This window comes from Myxocyprinus asiaticus, chromosome 45 (genome assembly GCF_019703515.2).
Source record: "Myxocyprinus asiaticus isolate MX2 ecotype Aquarium Trade chromosome 45, UBuf_Myxa_2, whole genome shotgun sequence".
Lineage (NCBI taxonomy): Eukaryota > Metazoa > Chordata > Actinopteri > Cypriniformes > Catostomidae > Myxocyprinus > Myxocyprinus asiaticus.
In genome coordinates, this window is record NC_059388.1 from 13,282,145 (window position 1) to 13,307,122 (window position 24,978).

At 38.5% G+C, this 24,978-nt stretch overlaps 1 protein-coding gene and 1 long non-coding RNA gene across 3 annotated transcripts; one reads left to right on the plus strand and one right to left on the minus strand.

Moving 5' to 3' along the window:
• The first annotated feature begins 496 nt into the window (after positions 1–496).
• Positions 497–14,712, plus strand: lrrc17 (leucine rich repeat containing 17). 2 transcript variants are annotated; one of them, XM_051687892.1, is made up of 4 exons: positions 497–651; positions 5,444–6,334; positions 9,112–9,267; positions 14,040–14,712. In XM_051687892.1, the coding sequence occupies exons 2-4, from the start codon at positions 5,587–5,589 to the stop codon at positions 14,468–14,470; spliced, it is 1,335 nt and encodes a 444-aa protein (XP_051543852.1). In that variant the 5' UTR covers positions 497–651; positions 5,444–5,586; the 3' UTR covers positions 14,471–14,712. The 2 variants fall into 2 exon arrangements, with proteins under 2 accessions (XP_051543852.1, XP_051543851.1); XM_051687891.1 differs by having other exon boundaries at positions 5,495–6,334.
• On the minus strand, positions 9,314–24,889 carry LOC127434864 (uncharacterized). Its single transcript, XR_007896103.1, has 3 exons — positions 22,128–24,889; positions 10,848–11,057; positions 9,314–10,575 (listed from the first exon to the last, which is right to left on the minus strand). It is a non-coding gene; the product is annotated as an uncharacterized LOC127434864 (long non-coding RNA).
• Between the last annotated feature and the right edge of the window lie 89 nt (positions 24,890–24,978).

Consider the following 24,978-nt stretch of genomic DNA (forward strand, 5'->3'; position numbering starts at 1 on the left):
ATTAATATTAAAATAAAACCATAATGTAAAGTTAAAGCATTTTCTATGTGGTAAAATTGCCCAAGTGTTGGTCCGGACGATCTTCTGAAAGTTCGGAGAGACATGCCGTGTCCATGGTAACAGTAGAGTTTTATTACGGTAAAACCTCGCTCACTGTAGTAAATCCCTTACCGGTTTCCATTTCCTAAGAGAAGTGTATAAGGGATTATATGCAACACTCTCAAGCCATTCCCTCAGGTAAGGGGAAATCACGAAGTCTTATACTTAAGGGAAAATCTTAAGGTGTTTTATGCAGCCAGGCACAGAAACATATTTTCCAAATGGTTTGAATGAGGTTGCCTCATCCAAAGTCTCTTTGACATCACGCTGATAAAGAGACTCACAAAGTGCTGGAAGCCTGGAGGCGGTACAGTTGTAATGGGGAAATGTGGGTCTGCTTGCCTGCACAGAGACGCAGCGTGTAATTTAAAACCAGACACAAACTTGGGGGCTGCACTGAACCTCACAGACATGCACACACACATATGCTCATGCACATACAACGGCACACTGCATTCAGACATCCAGCGGAGCACAAAGCTCATGAAAGGACATAAAGATCAGCAAATACTTAGATTGGATGAGATTTTGGATGCCTTTCCCTGTGTACAGGTACTTGAGGTCTTTCATTATGTGTGTGCATTTTTGCATGTGTGTATGCATGTCTAAGGCTTATGTATGGGAAAATCTATCATGCAAAGCCAGTACAGTTGGACATACAGTAAACTGTGCGCTCTTGAATGCAGATGGACTAAGGTTTCGTAACAGAGGTATTACACTCTTCCTGCAATCTCAATTTGGGTATTAACTGGAGTTAGTTTGAGTGAAAAGTTTGTTTAGCAATTGTGCCTGCACTTAAGGTGTGCACACACACCTGGAAACTGTGCAACTCCACATGCTAGCTCAAAAGACTGCCTGGTCATTTTTCTGAAATGTGTATGTTTGCAATCTGGTTTTTACCAATATATATATATATATATATATATATATATATATATATATATATATATATATATATATATATATATACACACACACACACACACACACACACACACACACACATATGCTGGACAGGACACAGTTTTGATTTTTAATGGTTAATCTGACTTTAAAGTTTCCTCTGCTAGTTGATTAAATGTAAAAATGGAGACTATAAATGATTAAGGTTTTTCTGTAAGTAAAGGAACAGTTTCATAATGCCATGACTTAATTTAAGAGGTCAGTTACAATATATTTAGAAAAACACTCAAAAGAAAAAAGTCTTTTTCGAGTCTTTTTCTCCTCATACAGGAAGTTCAAATGGTTTTAATTAAGAACTGCTGGTCATGCTTGTTCTCTCTCTCATCTCTCTCCCTCACAAACACACACACACACACTATGGACTGTGCTAATGGCTGCTGGGGTATGTACCGGGGGTGGAGGGGGGTTCTTGTACATTCTTGTCAAGATCTCTATCTTAGCGAAGGAGGGTTTTCCAAACATTGACCCTAAAATAATCAGAAGTGTTTTTGGGGCACACTGGATCACCTGGAGTTTGGGTGGCATGGAAATAAAAGAAGAAAATAAACGCTTCCCTTCTCATGTTGTACAGTGAATATTGCCTGTGTTCTGCTACATTTCCCATTGAAGTTTTCCTACCCTTGGTTCTCCATTTTTGTATTTATAGTAAAAGAAGGCCATAGTGGCAGCCAGGGTCTCACACAAGGGCTGTGTTGTTCTGGTTCATTCACCTGAAACCCTGACTGGCTCCTGTTAATGTCTGCTCCATTAACAGAGCTTATATGACCCACTATTAAACACATTTTTTTTTTAAAGAATGAAGTTGAAATAACGCAGACTAATGGCTTAAAAAGATACATATACCATCGATAAACAACCCCAGAGCTCATGGTAGGTCTGTTTTTATCGTTATCGTTAAAAATCAATTAGTCTATGGAGAAAATGAATGGGATTCTTACTTCCGGAACCAGAATGTTACACTCTATTGTGCCAAGAAGAACAGTAAACTGAAATGAGGCATAAAAACCGCAAGAAGCCACATTCTAAAACTATAACAGGATTCAAACATTTTCACATGAAGTGTTCACATGATGTCATAATCATGGCATTTTATCACTGGAAATTTATGGAACATATCATGTAAATCCAATTTCTACAATTTAACTGCATTCTGGATCTGTGAAAATAGTTGTAAACCAACGTAATATGGACTGGAAGAGTGTTATCTGTCAAAGGTGCAAACAATGCCAAGACCTGTTAGTAGTTTTATAGTGCCATGGAAGCAGGGAGCCCCCAAATCCATATCTTTTAATTACTAATTCTCACTGCTGAACTGATATCTAGTGGTGAGGAGGACCACGGAAAGCAGCAAGTTCGTTACATACATTTTTCAGAGCGTTGAGCAGATGTTCTGCAGACTCACTACAAATGGAGCGACTTTTTAGGAAGTGACCCTATGTATGTCTTACATATAGTGATCTCTGCACACTAAACTGGGATGGAAGAAAGTATTTAAACAATGATTGTAAAAAGTTACATGCTTCACCTTTAAATTTGAAAACTCATTTCTGGTCCATCTATTGATAAACGAACACAGTCTGAGGTAGAACTGACTCAAGTGCGCTGGGGGCCAAGGCTATGGGAGGTAAATAAAACACTAACGCATGAGCAAACTGAGAGTTTGCCATGTTTAAAATGAAGATAAATTTTTTGTCATTGTTATTCGATATTAAAAAAATGAAATATTTCTTCCCACAAGGAATATATTGACATAGCAGGGTGTGAGCTAATGTCAAGGGATTATGCCTAAAAATAGGTTGTAATTTCATTTTGTTTTTATGCATCACTAGGGAAAGTCATCCAAATGTGTTACATCATTTTTAATTAGAGTTAGATACATTTTCTGCACTGTTCCTGGATATGTGGTAATGAGGGTTCAAGAACCTTTTTACAGTAAGGAAAATGATGATGGATCAATGAATCATCAAAAAGTAATGCATACCTCAATTATTCTGTTTATATCAGGGTTACAAAATGTACATATTTATATAAAGCACTTATCAAGATATTTTACAGGTTTTCGTCCCTTAAAGCTAGGGTGTGCAATCTTTTCCAGAATTTTTTTTGTTATACTGGTTGAAAGTCTCTTCACATCCTGATAGCAATCAATAATTTAAGTGGTCTAAATGTAAAATATATATATATCTTCTTTGGAAGGGACAGGACTAAAAAAACGATCGACCAATCATTGCATTCGGTCTGAATGTAATGATAGGATGTCCTTCCTGTCTGTCAATCTATATTTGCATACTGCCGCGCAACTTGTTCGAGCAGACAATCACACATCATCAGCGCGGGTTCCTTAACGCTGTGCAGAGCGAACCACAGCTACATTATGTTCCTCCTGAACACCAGTAAAAGGAAACAAGAAAAGACTGTGTTAGAAACTTCTATAACGAAAAAAAAAACGTCTGGATCAAGAGCGTGCTAAAAGCAGAATTAACTCTGCTCCGTGTGTGTGTGTGTCTTCATGTGTGATAGAGGAGGTGTGGCTTTGGAGACACCTCTGAAGCAAGGGCAGGCTCTATGCTTTCAAAGCTAGCTTGCTAACTGCTAGCCTCTCTGGATTACACACCCTAGCTTTAAAGGCTCTTGTATGTAGAAATACTTTATTACACCACTGAGTATCAACGTGGCGAAGTGAGATGAAATTGTAATGCTGTCAACACAACTGGAACTATACAGTTACAGAAAACTAATCAAAACCTCGGAATGTCCACCAACACCAATTAAAATCAAGAATTCAGAAACTTCCTGTATATTTTGTTGTTGACATCAATGACAAAATTAATGTCACTTGATACATGTCCTTATACTTGAAACCATAAACAAAATGCAAGATATAAGATAATGCGACCCAGGTTACATTAAGTTACATTACATTAAATAAAGGTTTTATTTTTTACTCTGTTGGGTCACCACTAAAATCTGGGTCCTGAAGAAAAAAACAGTTGAGAACCACTGCTTTATATGTCTCTTATCCCAGTCCTTTGCACCGCAAGTGCAATGCTCTATCATCTGAGCTACCGCTCAATTTGATCACGCTCAAACAAGCTTAAAAATGTTATGTAAAGGGGCGGTCACACAAAGCTTTGAGCACACAATTTTTTTTCATATAACGCAACGGACTAGGATATGTCATGCAGGAAGACTTCTGGTGTAAGTAAATAATACATCACAAATAATACTGAACGCCCCTTAATTTCAGACATTAAAATGTATCTCCTTATAAGTTATGCACTATGGTAAAAGTGTTTTGATGTCACAAGATAGCATTGTGGGAGGAACAAGGTGAAAAGTATGTGTTTATGACCTGATAATCTGCCTTTTTACTTGTGATTTGTGTGAAACAGAATAAAATTCATTGTTGTTGTAGCACCTCTAGTGTTCATTTCAGAAAGTGTCGTAATACGTATAGTATAATGAATCACGTTAAGATCATTTAGTAGGTATAGTTAAGTTCATGGGTGACACTTTTTTTTATTTTTATCCCCTTTTCTCCCAATTTGGAATGTACAATTCCAACTACTTAGTAGGCCCTCGTGGTGGCGCGAATCCTGGGGGGCAACACATTGCTTTAAAAATTAGTGGGGACATCAAGAAGTGGTGAAACTCATGAATATTAATTAGGCTATGTGCAGATAATGTCATATAATCTTTCACTGTTTTGCTAAACAGTCGGTTTGATGAACCATTTAACAGCTCCGGTACAAATTTCACATATTAATTTTGTAACTTGGGATATGTTAGTCAGTGGACAAATACATGGATCAGTAAATTTTAGCCAGAATGACTGATTGGTCTCATGCTAAAGTTTTCACCTCCAGTATAATAAGTTTCGGGTCTTAATCCGCCCCAATAAAACTTTTTGACTTAATAAATGGAGAGTGCATCAGTACGTCAGTGGATGTATATTATGAGCCCGAGTCTGGATGCACGAGAGAACATAGCTGCACACGGTCACTCAACGATACTGATAACAGCCGCAATGAGCACTCATTACATTAAAAAATAAAAAACTTCAGCGCTGGATTGCCACTTATTATAACACACACGAATGAAATGGAATAACTGGAGTTGTTTCTTATGCATTAGACACTAACCTCACAAAAGCTATTTCAAAAAGTGGTGGGGACAAAATTGTCAAAAGCAAAAAGTGGTAGGGACACGTCCCACCTGTAAATTACATCGCTGGTACATGATTCTATGAGACCAGGTTTTAAAGTCCGTATGTTTTAACTACAAAGACAGCACTGTGTTACTGTGTTTTTCTTAACACAAATTAACAGGCAGACAAAAGGGTATTTTTACAGTTGTGTATGTCCTCTCTCTCTTTGTTTAGACTGCAGCTCTTTGTCGTGCAGATATTTACAGTTCGTTTGACTTTTCTCAGGGATTGCAGCTGTACCTCTCACTCTGACTGAAGCTTATCAAGGTTACACCGAGACTCCGCTCTGTTGACTGACCCAGCTGCTGCTTTTAGCCATGAGGCTGCTCTGCGGTCTGCTGCTGCTGCTGTTCTTGGGAATCTGGGCAGCCGAGGCACGAAAGGGTGAAAAGGGGAACGGACGTCGAAAGCGGGGTCGAGAGCGGAAAAGTACCGTCAAGCGGTACGCTGTACATTGCAAAGCATTTTCAGCTAACCAAGAGAAATTCTTGGACTGTCAAGAACGTCAACTGACAGCTGTATTGTTGGGTTGGCCAGAGGATATTGATCATCTTCTGTTGGCAAAGAACAGGATCAAGGTGCTGCGGGACAATACCTTCAGTCAATTCCGCAACCTGAGGAGCCTGGATCTGCAGCAGAATGAAATATTGCGCATTGAGGAAGGAGCATTCAACGGCTTGGGCAAACTCACCACTTTACTGTTGCAGCACAACCGTCTGCAGGTGGTGAGCGAAAGCATGCTAATTCCTATGCCTCAACTCAAGTACCTCCGCCTCTATGACAACCCCTGGAGGTGTGACTGCCAGCTAGACAGTCTAGTAAGGTTCATACAGGTACCCAGTAACCGCAACATTGGCAATTTTGCCAGGTGCGCAGAGCCTGTATCGTTCTCTGGGAGGCAGCTTAAGAAGCTGGATGCAGAACTGCTATGCACCCCTCAGAAGCAGAACATATCACAGCAACCAGACCATCAGCCACTTCCAGCTCCACAAAGGCAATCTGACGCAACCACTCTGTGCCACACCTATATGCACCCTGTACCCCGCCTGGACTGCAGGAACAAAGGTGAGAATGATTTTGCTCATCATTGTAAGGTTTCTCATGTATAGAGGAGCCTTTGAGGAGCAGTGCTAAGCCCAGTCAAATAATTGAGAGTATCACCGCTCACATCCACTTTTAGTTGTACTTTACATTCAAGTAACCTCTGAGAAAAAAGACAAAGTTTTGGAAGTGAAATCACAGAACTTATTGCCTTGTTTAGGAAAATCTTGTGGTTCACCAGTTTCACAATTTCTTTTGAACATTAAATGGCAAACGTAATGCTGCAGTGTGTAATATCTGGCCACTAGGAGCACCAACAGAATTGCAATCTGTCTGTTTGAGCTGCTCGAAATGACAAATTTGGCTTAAGCAATGGCATAACTTTGGGGCGGGACTACCTCTTTTTGCGCACAATGAAAAACAGAGGAGTGTTTCAGATGTCTTTATTTTGCAATACTGTCTTTATTTGTAATTACACACTGCAACTTTAAATGTAGGTATAAAAAAAGCAACAACCCAATGCAAGATCGCAGTAGTAGAAAGGCATAAACAAGGTCTGGTGTTAAATGTTTAGCTACTAGAAGGGTTGTTTTGCAGGAAAATTCCATTTGCAAGGTAATTTATCGGTCAACAAAGATCTCTGTCCTGCTTATCCTTTCAGCTAATCAGAGGATTAATGATTAAAAGCCAGTGTAAGCTCTGTTGCATCTTTATCACATCTGTATGTCACTAAGATTTTGCAGCTAGTGCATTATGTTTCTATTAATATTTGTTGTATGAAATATGTATTTGGAAAGAGTTGTGAGGGAGGCTGAACAAGTGACATGACAAATAGTTGAATAAAACTGTCAACCAGAAAAATGAACAGAGTATGCTTAAAAAGTTGTGTGGTTTATTTTAAGATAATTTACGATGTTGAAAAATGTCTTAAGTGTCATCATGAGCTCTATAGTGGTTTTTCGGCAATAGCAGTTAGAGCAAAGTATAATTTATTCCACAAGAAACACTCAAACAATGAGTAATACTTTCCTCAAATCCCTTGAAACTACCTTTTAATTCTGTTAGAGCAGATCTGCAATCTTCATTATTTAAGAAACAATACCCCCTGCAGAATTGTATGACAGTATCAAATTAAGGGAACCTACAAAACATTTGACAATTTCCTAATGGACGGACAGACTGTGTGTGTGATCTGCATTTAACTATGAAGGAGGTCTATGCCATCTTAAGACTGTTCTAAAGGAATTGTGGAGTAGAATCCTGGTCTTTGACACCAGAAAGTTCAGGCATCTCAAGATATAGCACACTGCATGATGAATGTTTTCCATTATAGTTGACAATGACAATGTGAGGCTTTTTTTTCTTCACAAATCCTCTCTGGAATAACACAACTCCATTTAAGGGGTTTCATTGTACATTAGAGTTGTACATTTTGTAAAGTGGGGTTCACTAGCAAAATTTGTTCTGATATCCTAAATAAGAAGCAAGAAATTGCCAGGCCAAAGACAAAATCGTTTGGGTTAGACAATACAAGGAGGACATGTGTAATACAATACAGTCCATGTGAAATAAATGAAGTCAGATGGGCTTTATGGTCAGTGGGATTTGGGCTTTTTCTCCCCTACTCAGAAATAGTAAGTCAGCAGTCTAGAACTGAGTGAGGTATACTGAATCACTCCCTCCCAAAAAGACCCGACTCACACTCTTGTACCGTTATGTCATCTGTCCTGGAACCTAAGGGATAGCTGGTGATTTCCATTGTCAGCAGTAAACCTGGAAAGTCTTGTATTGGAATCTTGTGGCAAGTGCAGCTGACTACAAGCCAAGTGTTAGTGATCTCAGTTTCTGGGAAGGCTTTTCCTTGAGTAGGTGACAAGAATAACTGTGCATTCATTTGTGTGGCTATAATCCAAAAGTATCAACATGCTGTTCCAGGGATGCTGTAAAAGATTGTAAACCCTACTTGAGTAGCAACTGTGGTTAAGATTTGTGTTTATATACAGTAGGTGGCATAACAACTCAGAGCAAATCAGAGCAAGAACTCTTTCTCACATCTGTATGTCTTAGTGTGATGAGTTTTAAACAGGTCTGGCTCTGGCAGGTCAAAGGAGGAATTGCAACTGTATCTGTTTTGCATATTGCACAACTCTCGCACATGTTGAGTCCCACGATAGCATTTCCTGATATCACAGAGACAGTGATGTCTCACAGAGTCTCGAATGTTGCTACCAAACACGTGCTATGTGTAAGGTTTTTATAGCCCTCTCAGTGGTGATATAAATAAATATGGTCAGGCATGCTTTGCTGAAGCCCTCGAAAGGGTTTGAGACTTTGAGTGCTCAAGGCCAAAATCCTCCAAAACAAATAGCAAGCTTCTTTGTACTGTCGTACAAGCTTTGCATTTACAATAGTTTAAGCTCCATATTCAGATACTAGTTTGTTTTTTCAAATGTAAGTGCCATTATCAGTAAGCGTTTGTGAAAACAAGTTTAACAGACCACCAACGCTGAACCAACTGTAAAGAACTTTCAACAATTTCAGTGGCAGATGTTTCCATGTATGGTTACCCTGCTGGAAATAATTTAGAAATGCAGACAGTCTTTCAAAATGCCTGCAAGCATATGGATGATTCTGAACTACACAATATTCCCTTGGGAATCACTAAACCTCAAAAGGAAACATTACAATATGTAACACAACAGTTTCTTGTAGCTGTATCTATTGTCAGTCATCCTGGAATCTGTGCTGATTATTTCCAATCTGCCTATATAATTACAGTAATTGGACTCTCTCTTTTGCAGAACTTAAAACTGTGCCAGCAGATATCACAGTGGATATTGTGAGATTGGATCTATCCAGAAACAACATCAAGCAGCTGAGACCTAAGGAGTTTGTAACCGTTATAGACTTAAAAATCCTGAACCTGAGCAGCAACAGTCTGGAACGCATTGACACGGGTGAGCCAGCAGTCCCACAGCAAAGTCATCAAGACATCAACTTATTTCACTGTTACATGATGAAAGAGCAATGATGATGTATTAGGTGCGGTATTTAAGTATTTGGTTTCACAAGGCATGAAAAGAAAGGTGTTTCAATAGAGCATAAGCCAAAAATGAGAAATGAGAGCTTTGCAACATCTTGCAGAACACACAGCTATGAAGGCAGCCATGACAGGTCACCTAGAAATCATTATCTTGGAGGTTTGTAAGGTGTGAAGAGGACCTCTTAACTGCTTATAACTAAAAATGAGTTCCTTCACTGTTGGCATCAGGAAATTAGCCATGTTAAATGAATAAATCACTTATGAAAGAATCAGTTCAGCGATTATTGACAGGCTGAAAGGAGCCTTACACAAACCCATGGTCATTTGTCAAAGGAATGGGTGGATGAAAGAACACAAGAGGTTTATAGAATTTTTGGGAAGTAGAGAAAACAATATGTAAGAGAATTAAAAAAGTGTGCCATAACCATACATATACGCTGAATCTTTTAAACACTTTTTGTATAAAGATAAACTTGAGCAACTTCGTTTTCATGCGTTTACCAATTAGACCAAACAAAGTACATTGCTTGTAAATATTTGCAGGCCATTTCTTGATGGTATGACACATTTAAGCAGCTTTGGTAATCCTGTAAGTTTGTTGTTATTCCATGGAACACAATATGAGCTATTGATGAATAAGTAAGTAGATGGAGACCAGATGCTGCCAAGCTCCAAAAAGGACAAAACAGTAACATGAAAGTTGTCTGATGACTTGTGCACTATATGGCTTCCAGTCCATACGATGGCTGTGTGTGTGAGGAACACAGCAGATAAGGTCTCTGAAAATATTATGGGTCTTACTAGCTTTTTTCAAGGAATGTTTCGGGTTTAATACAACTGAAGCCCAAAGTATACTTTGGTTGTCCGCATTGCTGATCACTTTGCTCACAGCATGCGTGATGCAAATTTCGTCCTCAGCACAGTCTGCATGGACTGTCCGCACACGGCCCAGATTTTCTCGACACGTGCACAGTCCACACGCCTCCAGTCTTCTTAGCATGCGCCAGCAGTTGACAGTACTAAAAGCGTGCGTTCCATTCCGAAGGGCTAATCGCTATGCCCTTATTCCTTCATAGGGTTTACCCTCCAGAGTGAGAGCTTCGGAGGGTTGAAGGGTGTAGGGCTCAAAAATATCGGTCATTCGGAATCCATTTCAACGTCATCTATCCAAGCCAAAGGAGCCGCTTCACACAAGGCTGGCACTAATGAAGATCAGTTGCACCTAATCAGAAATATTAACACATGATTTTGCCTCACTATTAACTACTTTCAGAATGCAAACTGAAAATAAATGTTTCAAATCTTTAAGAATTTATGAAGAAATTTAAGTGTCATGTTTAAATATTTGTGTTTTATATATTTAAAAAATGAAACAGTAAACAAATGTACTGTATGTTTAATTATTAAATTAATAAAATGCCATTGTGTATACCACATGTTTATGTTGCAAGAACCAGAGTGTGTTTGCAGTTACAGTTGTTTGTTTTACATTACCCTTGGGAAACCTGCCGATTTATGAAGTATGGTCCGGATCTGGTCTGCTTGGCAGCAGTATCCATTAGTTGAACCCATACGGAAACGTTCGTTTTGAGGGTCTCTTCGAAGTAGCTATTTATGTGCACTTCGGTTTGGTTTGGATTAGCCCTTCAACATGGCGGCAATGATTGTTCTACTTTTGAAGTGCCCTTTAGAGGCTGATTTATCCTGTTTGGAATGCAGGAAAAGAGTATCACAAAGCAGTCATAGTGTGCATGTGTTGAACGCGTTCGTATTTGCTCACGGTCAAAAGAGTATATTTTGAAACGCAATGCGGTCAACCGGGTATGGTCCGATCCAGAACACAGAAAAACAAAGTATACCCGGGCCTTTACGCTCCATCATCTGTGGAATGTTGTTGATTACCAAGAATATAATTTTGTCACACTGTTTGTAAAACAGTCAAAATAAATTGCGCTTACAGAAATCTACACAAAATGGAAGTCCATGCGGCAATATGGGGTAAGGTGCCCCATTGTAAGAGCATTAACTGTTACCACGTTTTTTGTTTGTTTTTGCAAACTGTAGGACAAGTCGGAATTGTTTTCTATGTGAATAAACAGCATGCCACAAATGCTGTTGATAGAGCTTAAAGGAATATTACGGGTTCAGTACAAGTTAAGCACAATCGACAGCATTTGTGGCATAATGTTGATTACCACAAACATTTATTTGACTCATCCCTCATTTTCTTTAAAACAAAAAACAAAAATCTGGTTTACAGTTAGGCACTTACAATGGAAGTGAATCCATAAACTTACTGTTTCAAAAGTATAGCAACATGACAAACAATATGTGTGTAAACATGATTTTAGTGTGATAAAACCTCTTACTAACCTTTTCTGTATAAAGTTATATCCAATATTACAACTTTGTTGCCATGACGACAATGCCATAAACAGTAAAACGACCATAAATACAACAATTTAAACTTTACAGCTTAAATAATACACAAGTTTTAACAGAAGAATTAATGTAAGTGCTTTTATAAAATTATAAACTTCACATTTTTGCCTTTAAACCCTCCAAAAACTGGCCCCATTCACTTCTATTGTAAGTGCCTCACTGTAACCTTGATTTTTGCTTCTTTTTTTTTAATAAGAGGGATGAGTCAAAATTATTTTCTGTGGAAATCAACATAATGACACAAATGCTGTCGATTAAACATAACTTTTACTGAACACGGAATGTACCTTTCAGTTCCATTTAACCAGGAACATTCCATACTGTTATTCTACAGACTTGGTTTAGAGTTTTTACAAAATCCCTAAACAAAAAACAAAATTATCAAGAGTAACTCCTCCCGCAGCTTTTAAACTACATTCACCAAACTTGGCACAGACCTTCAGATTGTTCTGACTTAGTGTGCTGTCTTTTCTAACTGATCGTACTTGTAGTTTTCCCAGATCAGGCGATCAAAAATTCCCTAAAATCCCATAAGGGTATTTACACTTGGTCACTTCATGCAGTTTTACTGATTGGATTGCTATACGATCATGAAAAGACCAAGTGTAATCTGCTGTTCTAGCCACATATGTAAACTTTACTCCGCACAAACAGCGCTACTTCAGTATAGGGCAAATGCTAAACATAACAGCTGTAATCAAGTATTTTTATAGGGCTCGCATCACACAGTAAATAATGATAGAGTAAGAAACAGATGCACGTTGTAGGAGAGACTGCACTTTTTTCTTCATTTATTTGATGCAGATTGCTAAAGAAACTGAAACTAAACACTGACAATAAGTGCAGCTGACGTGCATGGACATATCTTAACTATGACAAGCACAAGATACCTGCGCGTTGGGCAAAGTTACTTGGAATCAAATAAAAATTACATATTTTAAATTCGCTGCCCACATTAGCATAATCACGAAGTAAACACAGGGACTGAAGATTGGATTTATATCTGTTTGGCAGAGACACATTGATGTGGCCAAGTGTAAATGGAATGTACTTATTAAATTGAATAGCAATCCGATCAGTATGAAGTGACCAAGTGTAAATACCCCCCCATAGACTTGTTGAAGGAATTTTTAAATGGGCCAACGGAATTCAAAATTCAACATCTCCTTATAAATACTTATAGATGGCACATATGTAAACAACTAACCAATGTATTCCCTGAATGCATTTTTTAAATTAGGTCTACCCCAAAAATGGCTCCTCAAAAAGCCATTTCCTTTCAGAGAAAAAAAAAGAGGAGACCACTTAAGCCTTCCTAAACTGCCTCAAAAATACACTTAATTGGAATCAGTCACATTCTAATCAACCGACAAGCAGGGTGTGTCATCTAATTGTTTCCATTGAGAGGGATGATAACACCGATTCAGCCACAATACAAGCTCAGGAACAGGATGTTTCCTTCTGTTTACTTCATTTGTCACAGTTCAGAGATTAGAGAGAGAACACAGCTAGGACAACAGGTGGCATGTTTCTCTCAAAATCTAAGAGGCTATTATCCCAAATATGCAATCCACTGAGGCAAGTCAATTTCTTAAGGCCCAGGTTTATTTCAATTTGCGCATTCTGTTCCGTCTCACGCACAGTTGTGTGCATACAGCTTTGAAAGTATACCTCACGCGGATGAGGGCGAATGGATGCGTTCGACCGTGCGCAGAACAATTGCTTTGTTATATGCTACCAGACGTTATAGGGCAGCACCGAGTCGTGTCATTTACAGGACACCTGGTCTGAAGGATAAAGAAGAAAAACTGAGGATACGCCATTAGAGGAAGCAAGAACAACAACAATAATACGATAGAGAAGGATATGTTCTTCGACTACTGCTTGACAGTACAACAAAACTGTGCATATTGCCACCTAATGGACTCTATCTCAACAGTCAACCTTGCACATGCGCGTTTGTCCGTGCACAGTCCGCACGGACAGAAAAATCTGGCTGCACGCAGACACTGTGCGCAGACGTCCGCAGACATTCCTGATGACAAAAATTCCGTCACTCAGTTTGTGCGCTGACCGTCGCGGAAAGCGGACAGGCGAAGTATACTTTGGACTTTAAGGTGTAGTCTCTATGTTTTTTTTGTTGTTGTTGATGTTGAGTGGTATATTTATGAAAAAAGATTATTAATGTTGAAAAGAATTAAGAAGTGAAGGCCCATCTATTTACTTCTGTCTTATTCTGTCCAGCTGCCTTTGCAGGCCTGCTGCATTTGGGAGAGCTGGACCTTTCCAACAACAGTCTGCGATATTTCCAATATGGTGTTTTGGAGGATCTGTACTTTCTGAAGAAACTGTCTCTGGGGGACAACCCCTGGATCTGTGATTACAACATTCACTACTTGATCTACTGGCTAAAGCACCACCGTGGAGTGTCCTACACAGGTCTGGTGTGCAGTGAACCAGAGGAGTTTCGGGGATGGCTGGTGGAGAACTATGTGAAGACCTACAACGCAGACTGTCCTACAGACATGTCGCATAATCAGTTACCTGGCACTGACCCTGCGGGCACCACAGCTCAGGAACTCACTGCTGAGATAGATGAAGCTGAGCTGGTTTCAGATTTGGGGCCAAGACCTTACAGAGTACCAAAGAAATTTGAGATCATCCGTCTATCTTAAGGCAGAAAATGTGATACTGTAATGCTGTTGGGAATGCTGTCCTATTTTATCATGAACAAATCATTTTCCCAGCATAATTCTGACTGTATCAGAAATGAAACGTTAATATACTGTTTTTGCAGATTCTTTGAATCCAATCAGAATTCTAGCAGATGATGTTTACGTTTTTCGTTCTGAATTTTTTTTATGAGTAATTTTGTAAATTGAATTATGATAAATAAAAGTACAGTTGATTTTTTTTATTCATTGATTGTTCATGAAGCCGTTTTCAGTGGCTACCCAGGTAAGTGTGAGTTTAGTTTGAGCGGGAATGTTTTTACTGGTGTCCTTCGCAATAGTAACTTACACGAGTTTTACATGAACACGAACTTAAGCTACAGGGCTACAGAGCAGGTTTTTTACATATTGTACCAGTATGCATGATGCTGAGAAAATCTGAAAAAACATTGTTTGCAGAAGTGTTCATAAGGTGTTTCTCACACTTTAACGATAAATTTATTGTGTGATGACTCTTTCCGCCTGAACAAATCCTACTAGTTACAATTATATTTCACACATAGTGGCATGGGTTGCACTTCATTAAATTACAGTGGTGTGAAAAAGTGTTTGCCCCCTTCCTGATTTCTTATTTTTTTGCATGTTTGTCACAATTAAATGTTTCAGATCATCAAACAAGTTTAAATATTAGTCAAAGATAACACAAGTAAACACAAAATGCAGTTTTTAAATGAAGGTTGTTATTATTAAGGGAAAACAAAATCCAAACCTACATGGCCCTGTGTGAAAAAGTGTTTGCCCCACCTGTTAAAACATAACTTAACTGTGGTTTATCACACCTGAGTTCAATTTCTCTAGCACCCAGGCCTGATTACTGCCACACCTGTTCTCAATCAAGAAATCACTTAAATAGGACCTGCCTGACAAAGTGAAGTAGACCAAAAGATCTTCCAAAGCTAGACATCATGCCGAGATCCAAAGAAATTCAGGAACAAATGAGAAAGAAAGTAATTGAGATCTATCAGTCTGGAAAAGGTTATAAAGCCATTTCTAAAGCTTTGGGACTCCAGAGAACCACAGTGAGAGCCATTATCCACAAATGGCGAAAACATGGAACAGTGGTGAACCTTCCCAGGAGTGGCCGGCCGACCAAAATTACCCCAAGAGCGCAGCGACGACTCATCCAAGAGGTCACAAAAGACCCCACAACAACATCCAAAGAACTGCAGGCCTCATTTGCCTCAGTTAAGGTCAGTGTTCATGACTCCACCATAAGAAAGAGACTGGGCAAAAATGGCCTGCATGGCAGAGTTCCAAGACGAAAACCACTGCTGAGCAAAAAGAACATTAAGGCTAGTCTCATTTTTGCCAGAAAACATCTTGATGATCCCCGAGACTTTTGGGAAAATACTCTGTGGACTGACGAGACAAAAAAGTTGAACTTTTTGGAAGGTGTGTGTCCCATTACATCTGGCATAAAAGTAACACCGCATTTCAGAAAAAGAACATCATACCAACAGTAAAATATGGTGGTGGTAGTGTGATGGTCTGGGGCTGTTTTGCTGCTTCAGGACATGGAAGACTTGCTGTGATAAATGGAACCATGAATTCTGCTGTCTACCAATAAATCCTGAAGGAGAATGTCCGACCATCTGTTCGTGACCTCAAGCTGAAGCGAACTTGGATTCTGCAGCAGGACAATGATCCAAAACACACCAGCAAGTCCACCTCTGAATGGCTGAAGAAAAACAAAATGAAGACTTTGGAGTGGCCTAGTCAAAGTCCTGACCTGAATCCTATTGAGATGCTGTGGCATGACCTTAAAAAGGCAGTTCATGCTTGAAAACCCTCCAATGTGGCTAAATTACAACAATTCTGCAAAGATGAGAGGGCCAAAATTCCTCCACAGCGCTGTAAATGAGTCATTGCAAGTTATCGCAAATGCTTGATTGCAGTTGTTGCTGCTAAGGGTGGCCCAACCAGTTATTAGGTTTAGGGGGCAAGCACTTTTTCACACAGGGCCATGTAGGTTTGGATTTTGTTTTCCCTTAATAATAACAACCTTCATTTAAAAACTGTATTTTGTGTTTACTTGTGTTATCTTTGACTAATATTTAAACTTGTTTGATGATCTGAAACATTTAAGTGTGACAAACGTGCAAAAAAATAAGAAATCAGGAAGGGGGCAAACACTTTTTCACACCACTGTATATTAGGCTTTTTATTTAAATGCATGTAATGTCTTTTACATTTTATATTAATATATAGATTTTAAAGCTTTTAAAATTAATAAGCCTGTATGTTCATATTGTGAACTTATATAGTTTCATTACACATTTTATTCATATATTTTTTCCAGAAGACTTCTCAAACTTCCATGGCAGCAGCTGTTTCTTCTTGCTGTGTAAACATGTAAAGTCATCATATTTTCATTAGGATCTCTTGATCTTCACATCAAACTCCGAGTTGACATAGAGGGTTTATAGTGAGCGTCTTGAGATTACATAATCCAATGTAAACCGGTTTGGCTCAGTCTGGTTTTGTCAACCTGAAATTTACTCTGAAAGTCTACATTTGAACAACTAGCTTCATGAAATAGGCCTCTGATATTTCAACCGTTAACTAAACCCAAAAAATGCAAGTGCGCAACAAGGGTGAAACCACATGAGGGCCAGAGTGACACTGGTCCATCCAGATACACAGCTGGTCCACTAAGTCAAAACTGCCGGAACTAACCCTAATCCTAACAGTGTGCAATTAAAAAGAAACTTAATTTTGTCACATGCAAAATAGCTCACATGCAAGATAATCATCATTTTCCTGTTAAAAATATGGTTAGAAAAATGCGTTTTTATTTCAAATAAGAAAGTCGCTCATGAATTGAGTGTCTCATGTTTGTGGTCTGAGCAGCGCTAAACTGTCATGCCTGTAATTGGATCCACTCAGTACCAAGATCATTTATTGACGTTTTGTCTAGCGTAATTTATTTTTTAACGTGGGAGGGTGGTATATGTTTCTGTTGATGACATGATATTTCTGTGGTTTGGCACGTGAGGGTTAACATCAAAAATACAAAAAGCAGCCACATAACAGGGTAACCGCATCCTGTTTTTCCTGAACCTGTCCTCTTTTTCGGACTTCTGGCCGAGCATCTGGCCGGAATTTCTAAATTGCCTTAAATGTCTTGGATTTGGTTTACTTTTCATTTTGACGTGCTCTTTAGTGTCTATATTCAATCTCTGTGTGTGTATTTGCCATTAAAAGCTGTTTAAACCTATAGCACACACCATTAAAATCCATTTAAACCTAGTGCTTCTGTTTCATATAACATCATTTCGCTGCCTCTCTCTTTGCGCGTGTGCTGTGTGTGAGGGAGCGAGAGAGCTTTCTATTTCTCAACATTTCTTAATTTATGTATGTTACTGAGCACTGTTTTTGCACAATTTTCTTTGCATGTAATTCCTTTCTAAGATGCCACTGCTTGATAAGAACCTAAAACTGAAATGGAGCATGCTCCCGGCAAAGTACAGTGATCATGATTACACAAAACAGGCTGCTTTCCATACAAAGTATTAATATAACAATTATTTCATTATCAAGAGCAAAATAATGTAACATTACTTTTAAAAGTAACATTCTCCAAGTCTACAGGACAGCTGTTAAACAGAACATATGGTTCTTATTTTACATAGGCTACTATTCAAAATAAATATTTTGTGACATTGCAGCAGCTCCAAGAAGCCCAGAATGTCAGCCAAAGGAGAGAGTTTGTCAGTTTAATTAAAGATTTGATCTTCAGGGAAATAGCCAACACCTGTGCACAGCAGGACTAAAAAAAGTGTCTAATAATTATGTTTATTGCATCTTATCTGTTATATTAATTTATTGTATTTTTTTCTATGGCCATTTAATTTTATCACATCATGACCTGTTAAGGTAAATTACTATTAATAAACTTAACTGTTCAAAAACAAATAATTATTGTTATTACACCAGTAATTATGCAAATATGGTATTAAATAAATGAACGAATGTAAATGAATGGAATGTTGACCCATAACGGCTGAGTAAAGGGGTACACTTCATTATATTCACAATGAAATTAGGCACAGAATAGAGGTCCACCCTGTTTCACCAAGGTCAACCTACTTTAAGATTTCCAGCCTTGCCACTATAGCTGCAGGCCAGAGATCTCAAATGGGGATGGAATATCCAAAAGAGGGTGGGTTACTCCAGAACAGGGAATGTTTCTATTTTACATTTATATTGATTAATTTAGCAGATGCTTTTATCCAAAGTGACTTTTTTTTTTTTTTGTAGAGAAAGAAGACAGATGAAACAAGAAGATGTTTCTTGAAGGTGGCTAGAGTATCAGCTGTTCGGGTGGGGATTGTAAGGTCATTCCCCAGTGAGGAACGGATGAAGTGAAGGTCCGGGAAAGTGATTTTGTGCCTCTGTGAGATGGTACCTTGAGGCACTGCTCAACTGCTGATCTTAAACTTCTGGAGGACACAGGAAATGTTCAGACTGCAGACAAATCTGATTTTTTCTCAAATCAGATCTTTTCAGGCAGACTGTCCACACTATTAATTGCAAGTGATCAAATCAGATTTGCGCGTTGAGACATAACCAACCTATTTGCATGGGTTGCTTTGGTAATGACATAGACGTACCCACGTGACGATGCTTTCAAAACAGATGCGGGAAAAATGGAGGTGCATCATCTCGCTCTCCAAAGCGCTCTGTCCAGTCGCGGTGCAGAACTCCTCCATCGCACAAGAAAAACTCAGCGATGGAGGAGACTGGTAAGTATTGTGATGTTCCATGCTGCAGTCACCGATTTTTGACGTCATCGTTGTGTGTCATGTTAAGAATGACACAAAAGACCATTTGAAATCTGATTGAGCAGCCTGAGCGTCCGGACTGAGACGCATCTGAAAAAATCAGATTTCAATCGCATTTGAAACCACCTCCCGATGTGGTTTGAATCAGATTCGGACAAATCAGATTTCATGTGGTTTTTTGCTGTCCAGACTATCAAAAACTCATCTGGATACAATCTGGATATGCAAAAAAATCTGATTTTTAGTGGCAGTCTGAACAAGGCCTTAGTCTTGAAGTAGTGGGGGCAGATAGGGGGGTGCAACAGTGGTTTCTCTGTAGGCAAGCCTCAATGCCTTGAATTTGATGCGAGCAACCATTGGCAACTAGTGCAGTTTGATGAAGAGGCGTGACGTGCGCTCTGTTGGGCTCGTTAAAGACCAATCGTGCTGCTGCGTTCTGGATCAGTTGCAGAGGTTTGACTGTACGTACAGGAAGTCCTGCCAAAAGAGAATTACAGTAGTCCGGTCTAGATATAACAAGAGCCTGGACAAGGAGTTGTGTAGCATGGCTCAGATAGGAAGGGTCTGATCTTCCTAATGTTATACAGCACAGGGTTACTCCACAAGGGGGTTGCACCAACTCCAAAAGGGAGTGTCACTTCCACACATGGTTAGGGTTAGGGAAAGGGTTGGGTTTGGGGCTCTTTGTATCTTTGCTGGCGGTTTGGAGCCCCTGCCCATTTTTGGAGCTCTGCCTAGATATTTGCCTAGAGTATGTTTCGAGACTAAGTATGCATTTATATGATTTCCTTTTGACCCCAATTGTTGTTGCACACTAGTTGAAGTGCACATGCTGATTCATGGTCTATGCTTATGCTTCAACAAGACAGCATACAATGTAAGTGCACACTGCACAGTATATAAAATGGAGACATGTGTGCTTGCATGCCATGCTTAAAGGCTCATTCAGGAAGTCCATCTTGTGATGTCTATGTCTTGAGAACATTGGCTATAAAGTGACTGAAACATTAGAAAGGCATTTTTTCTGAAGGGGGAAGGGCAAGTGTAGTACCACAGTATTTCTCCAGACATGCACTTTTTTATCTCCATTCTCTCTGAAAAGAAACAGATGCTAGAACATTATGGATCCTCCAGTCACTGTTTGTAAAAATTTTGTAAAGCTGTTTTGCAATTCAGGGAGAGCCATATTAGGACTCAAAGTAGGCAAGGAATCAAAGTGCTAATCCATTGTATAACTGTTCTCAGCAACAAAGATGTTTTCAGCATTATATATGCACTGCAAAATGCAGATGCGTCTTTCCTGCATGCCCAGTTTTCTCCATGTAAATGTGACCCAGCATATCTTCCTGTCCTCTTGAGTTGTCTCAAACATGGAGAATTTTTAAAGTTACCATTGTTCTTTCACTGCTCTTTCCATGTTTGCCAGTGTAATCATTTTTACATCTTTAGAGTGTCATGAACAAGACAAGGTACTCAAATACCTTGGTTGATGAAAGATTTAGCACTGACAGAGGGAAACCCTCAACCAGATAACTGCAACATCAGTGGAGCTCAAGAAAAGATTTTTGGAGTGTGAAGAGGTGTCTGAGTGATAAATGTCCTGAGTAAGTGAAAACTCCTGGGACGTTGGTTAAGCTTCACTGGGAGTGAATACTTACCATTGCACTCTATCCCACAGTGCAGAGCAAAAACTGAGAGCAGGGAGTGTTGTTACATTTTCCACAGAGGCTTAAGGGAATGGAAAGCTGATTCACACAATGATGGAAAACAGGCTTACAAAATAATTAGTTCAAACTTATCATAACACACTAAAGTTAGCTACTTAGCATCACTTTGCACAGGCTTATAGAGATTGATATACAGATTATTCCTCGTGTTACCACTTCTGTTGCTAATTTACATAACTTACACATTTCTATGTCATTCTGGGTACTGTACCTTTAGTCAGTACACGGGCAGCATCAAGAACAGCACACAGTCTCTCTCTGAAGCATCTTACAAAATATATAAAAACAGATTTGCATTTTCTGAAGGAAATACCAGCTTGAAATATAAGTTTTAGGTCAAATGATAGTTAGAAAAGTTATAAACCCAAATGCAGATTGATTTGGAAGTAACATGCAATGTTGAAGGATAATTAGATGCAAGGATGAAGGCCAATCGAAATTCGGCATGCAAATATTATGATAATAAGCCTGTTCCAAAACTATGTGAGCTGCCTCTGTAGGCAGTATTTTAAGACATTATATGTGCGCTTTCAACGTGAAGGCTGTTCCAAAAAGTATGTATCTTAATTATGCAGCCTCCTAGGATATCTCGTTTTGGCCAAATTCTAAGGTATCATAGTATTTATCCTTCCCCGTGTAGGCGATCCCAGAATGCACTGTGATGAGCTCATGGAAAAATAATGCTGCCTCACTGCTATAGGAATTATCGTAAATACGAGTTTCCCACTCGGAACTTGCACATAACCGACCCCTCAAGTCATAATTACGACTGGGAAACTCAGAGATAATTTTGCTACCCGAGTTTCCGAGATGGGAGGAGTCGTAAACTTTCAACATGGCGGAGGAGAGTACGGTTTCTGGAGTGAATGACAGGTTTTATTCATTTTTCTAAATACAGCTAATTGTTAACACTTGCAGTTTCTGTCAAATTCATTTATGTATATCAGCTACCATTTGATGCATTTTGTACATTTTCACAATGTGAAATTAGCTTGTATTTGACCAAAATTACATTATTGTCAGCAAGCTAACTGAGTGATATGTATTATGGTGTCAAAATAAAAGTTCAAGAAATATGTATGAATTAACCTGGCATTGTTTCCCATTGTTACAATATATTCAGTTCCTGAGATATTTGGTTCCAGTTGGCGGAGCACATATGAATATTCATGAATTATCCTGATATGTGTGTTGAAGTGGAACTGAAAATGTTAGCGCACCACCATCATGACTCAAGTTCAACATGTCTGAACGATTATTTCGAAAAGGTAATTAAACGTTGCCAAAGATAGTCTAAACTACAACAGTTTACATTTCTGTAACATTTGATAATTTGTCAAAAGTGCTTTTGATTAGTCGGTGCGCTTTTTATTCTTGCACGAATGATTACAGTCAGCCACTTTAGGATACAGGAGAGCAAGCTTAAGCCACTTAACCACCCCGTAGCTTTTTAAATTCTTAATGTTGTATATTAATAAGTAATATTTTGCAACAATTCATAGGTTGTGTAACATTTTTCCACAAAGAGGTGTTTTATTAACAATTAAGGTTTCAATGCTACTGTAATTGGCTGTCAGAAAACAAGAAATAAAAACAAGAAATAAACAAAAACAAGTTATAATTTCAGTGAGTCTTAACACTTTATGGCAAATATGCTTTACAAGGATGTTTAAATATTTCTACTGGAAACAAGATACAAGTTTCTGCCTTTATCACAGTTAACCTGATAGCAATTCATGTGGGTCACTTATCAATATATGCCATAATATAATGTTGCAACATGAAATGTTGATTTATGCTTTGTTCTTGTGGCATGTTTATTATCATTATTATTCAGAATTGTGTTTAGTAGGGTACAAATATCATTTCACAGAAGACACTGTGAGTGGACATTTTAGTGTGTTAATATGAAAACTTATTTGGTATTTCAGTTTGCTTTACAAAATTCAAATATGTATTAACCTTACATGATCTTTTAAGAATAAATTCATACTCATGTGATGTCAATGTCATTATCTCTTTCAGATTGAATGTGAGAGCTGCAGTGGCTGGCACCACTGGCAGTATGTTATCCAAGCAAATATGGAGGCTGTTTCATTTGTCCAGTGTGCCAAGCATGTTTTAATAAACTATTTTCTGGGGCACTCACTAATCTTGAGTTTAATTTCAAATTATGTTTTGAAGCTTTCATTATCTTACCAAGAAGAGCCACGTTCATGGTGACTGCTTCCTCAAATTATTAGGCTTTGGTAACATTGCTTCATGTGACTAATATTTGCATAACGTATAATACAGAAGGCCGGAATTGGTGCAACATGCCTTTGGTGTGTGCAGCAGATGATTTTGTCATTGTACATAGAGTAGGCTAAACTTGAAAATAAGAAATGAGAAGAACACCTGTGAATGAGACTTGAGTATTGTTCTGGATCATGTATTTAATCATTTATTTAATGCTTTATTGCTTGCTAGTCACTATCAGTTCTTTACCTAGTCATGCAGTCTTTTAAACGGTTGCCAGCAAACATTCTGATACATTTTTATTCAGAAAAGTGCAGTGCTTAAATTACTATCACAGCTAGACTACTGAAGCCATCCTTTCTGTGATCACTTGTAGAAAGTATTGTCTGTAAGTGATAATTCCTGTATTTATTGTTTATATAGCTATATGTAATTAAATATTTAAACCACAAAAAAAAAAAACTCATATTGGAGCGGTGTTGTTAGAGATTCAAGTAGACGTATTATATTTTCATCCTTTTACTGCAGTTTCACTCTTTTTCAACATATTCATTGTGATGTTGAATAAAAGGAAAGCTCACCCACAAGCCTATGTGTGAAGGAGTTTACCTATTTGTCTAAGTGAGGACAGAATCAGTATGTTTAACACAAGGCACGATAACTGTAGACTACTGTATTTGTATTTGCTAAAGTTTGCTCTGTTGTACTCTAAATTTGCCTAATACCTACTTCAGTAAATGCTGTACTCAGGAACACAAAACTAATGAAAACACATATTGCACTTATAAACTACAAACTATTACGAAAATCTGAATATTGTAGTTATTACATACTTTGTTCGATGCTGAAACTTAAATACCTTTTCAAAATAATCCTTTAGACAAGTTGAACTTGAGTCATGACGGTGGTGCGCTAACATTTTCAGTTTCACTTCAACACGCATGTCAGGATAATTCATTAATATTCATATGGGCTCCACCCACTGGAACCAAATGTCTCAGGAACTGAATATATTGTAACACCGTTCTTTCCAACAACAAAGCACGTGCACACGATGTACTCATAATTACCACTTCAGAACTGGGAAGTAGGATAATTCCGATAGCACATGAAGGCAGCATTAATCCAAGTGGCGGACGAAGCGAGAGAAATTTTGATTATAAACAAACCATTCAATACTGAAAAGTGTCGTAATGTAATTGTTTAATATTATAGAAAATATAATAGAAAACTGACTATTTTACTCAAACTATTCATGCTCATTAGAGTATCACGTTGTTCTTCTCGCATCACCAGTATTGAAATCAGTTGCGGGTCGAGTCTCGCGTGCGCTGTGCGTGAGGATCGCTGTTTGAACTATGCGTGGAGCTGCCACCTATGTAGGGCGTTCCAAATTGGTGTATATGAGGCATCATTTCAGATGCTGCCATAGAAGACAGCTGTCTATGTAGGCAGGAGACAGCTCACTAAGGGTGTGTTCACACTTGTAGTTCGGTTCTCTTGGTACGGACCAAAAAAGAAAATGATACATTTAGTCCTGGTTCGCTTAGCGTTCACACTGGCATTTTTAACACCGAACCTAAAGCTACAAAACAAAAGGCATCAGGAAAAAGTCACAACCTGATTTTATGACGTATATTTTGTGACGGAACTTGCCGAACATCCAAAACAATGCTGACTGCTGGGTGAAATGCACTTGTTG

Excerpts from the sequence above, each read along its gene's own strand:
- lrrc17 (XM_051687892.1), top strand. The coding sequence starts at position 5,587 with ATGAGGCTGCTCTGCGGTCTGCTGCTGCTGCTGTTCTTGGGAATCTGG. Across the intron at positions 6,335-9,111 it reads CCTGGACTGCAGGAACAAAG|AACTTAAAACTGTGCCAGCA; the intron begins GTGAGAATGATT and ends TCTCTTTTGCAG. Across the intron at positions 9,268-14,039 it reads TCTGGAACGCATTGACACGG|CTGCCTTTGCAGGCCTGCTG; the intron begins GTGAGCCAGCAG and ends TATTCTGTCCAG.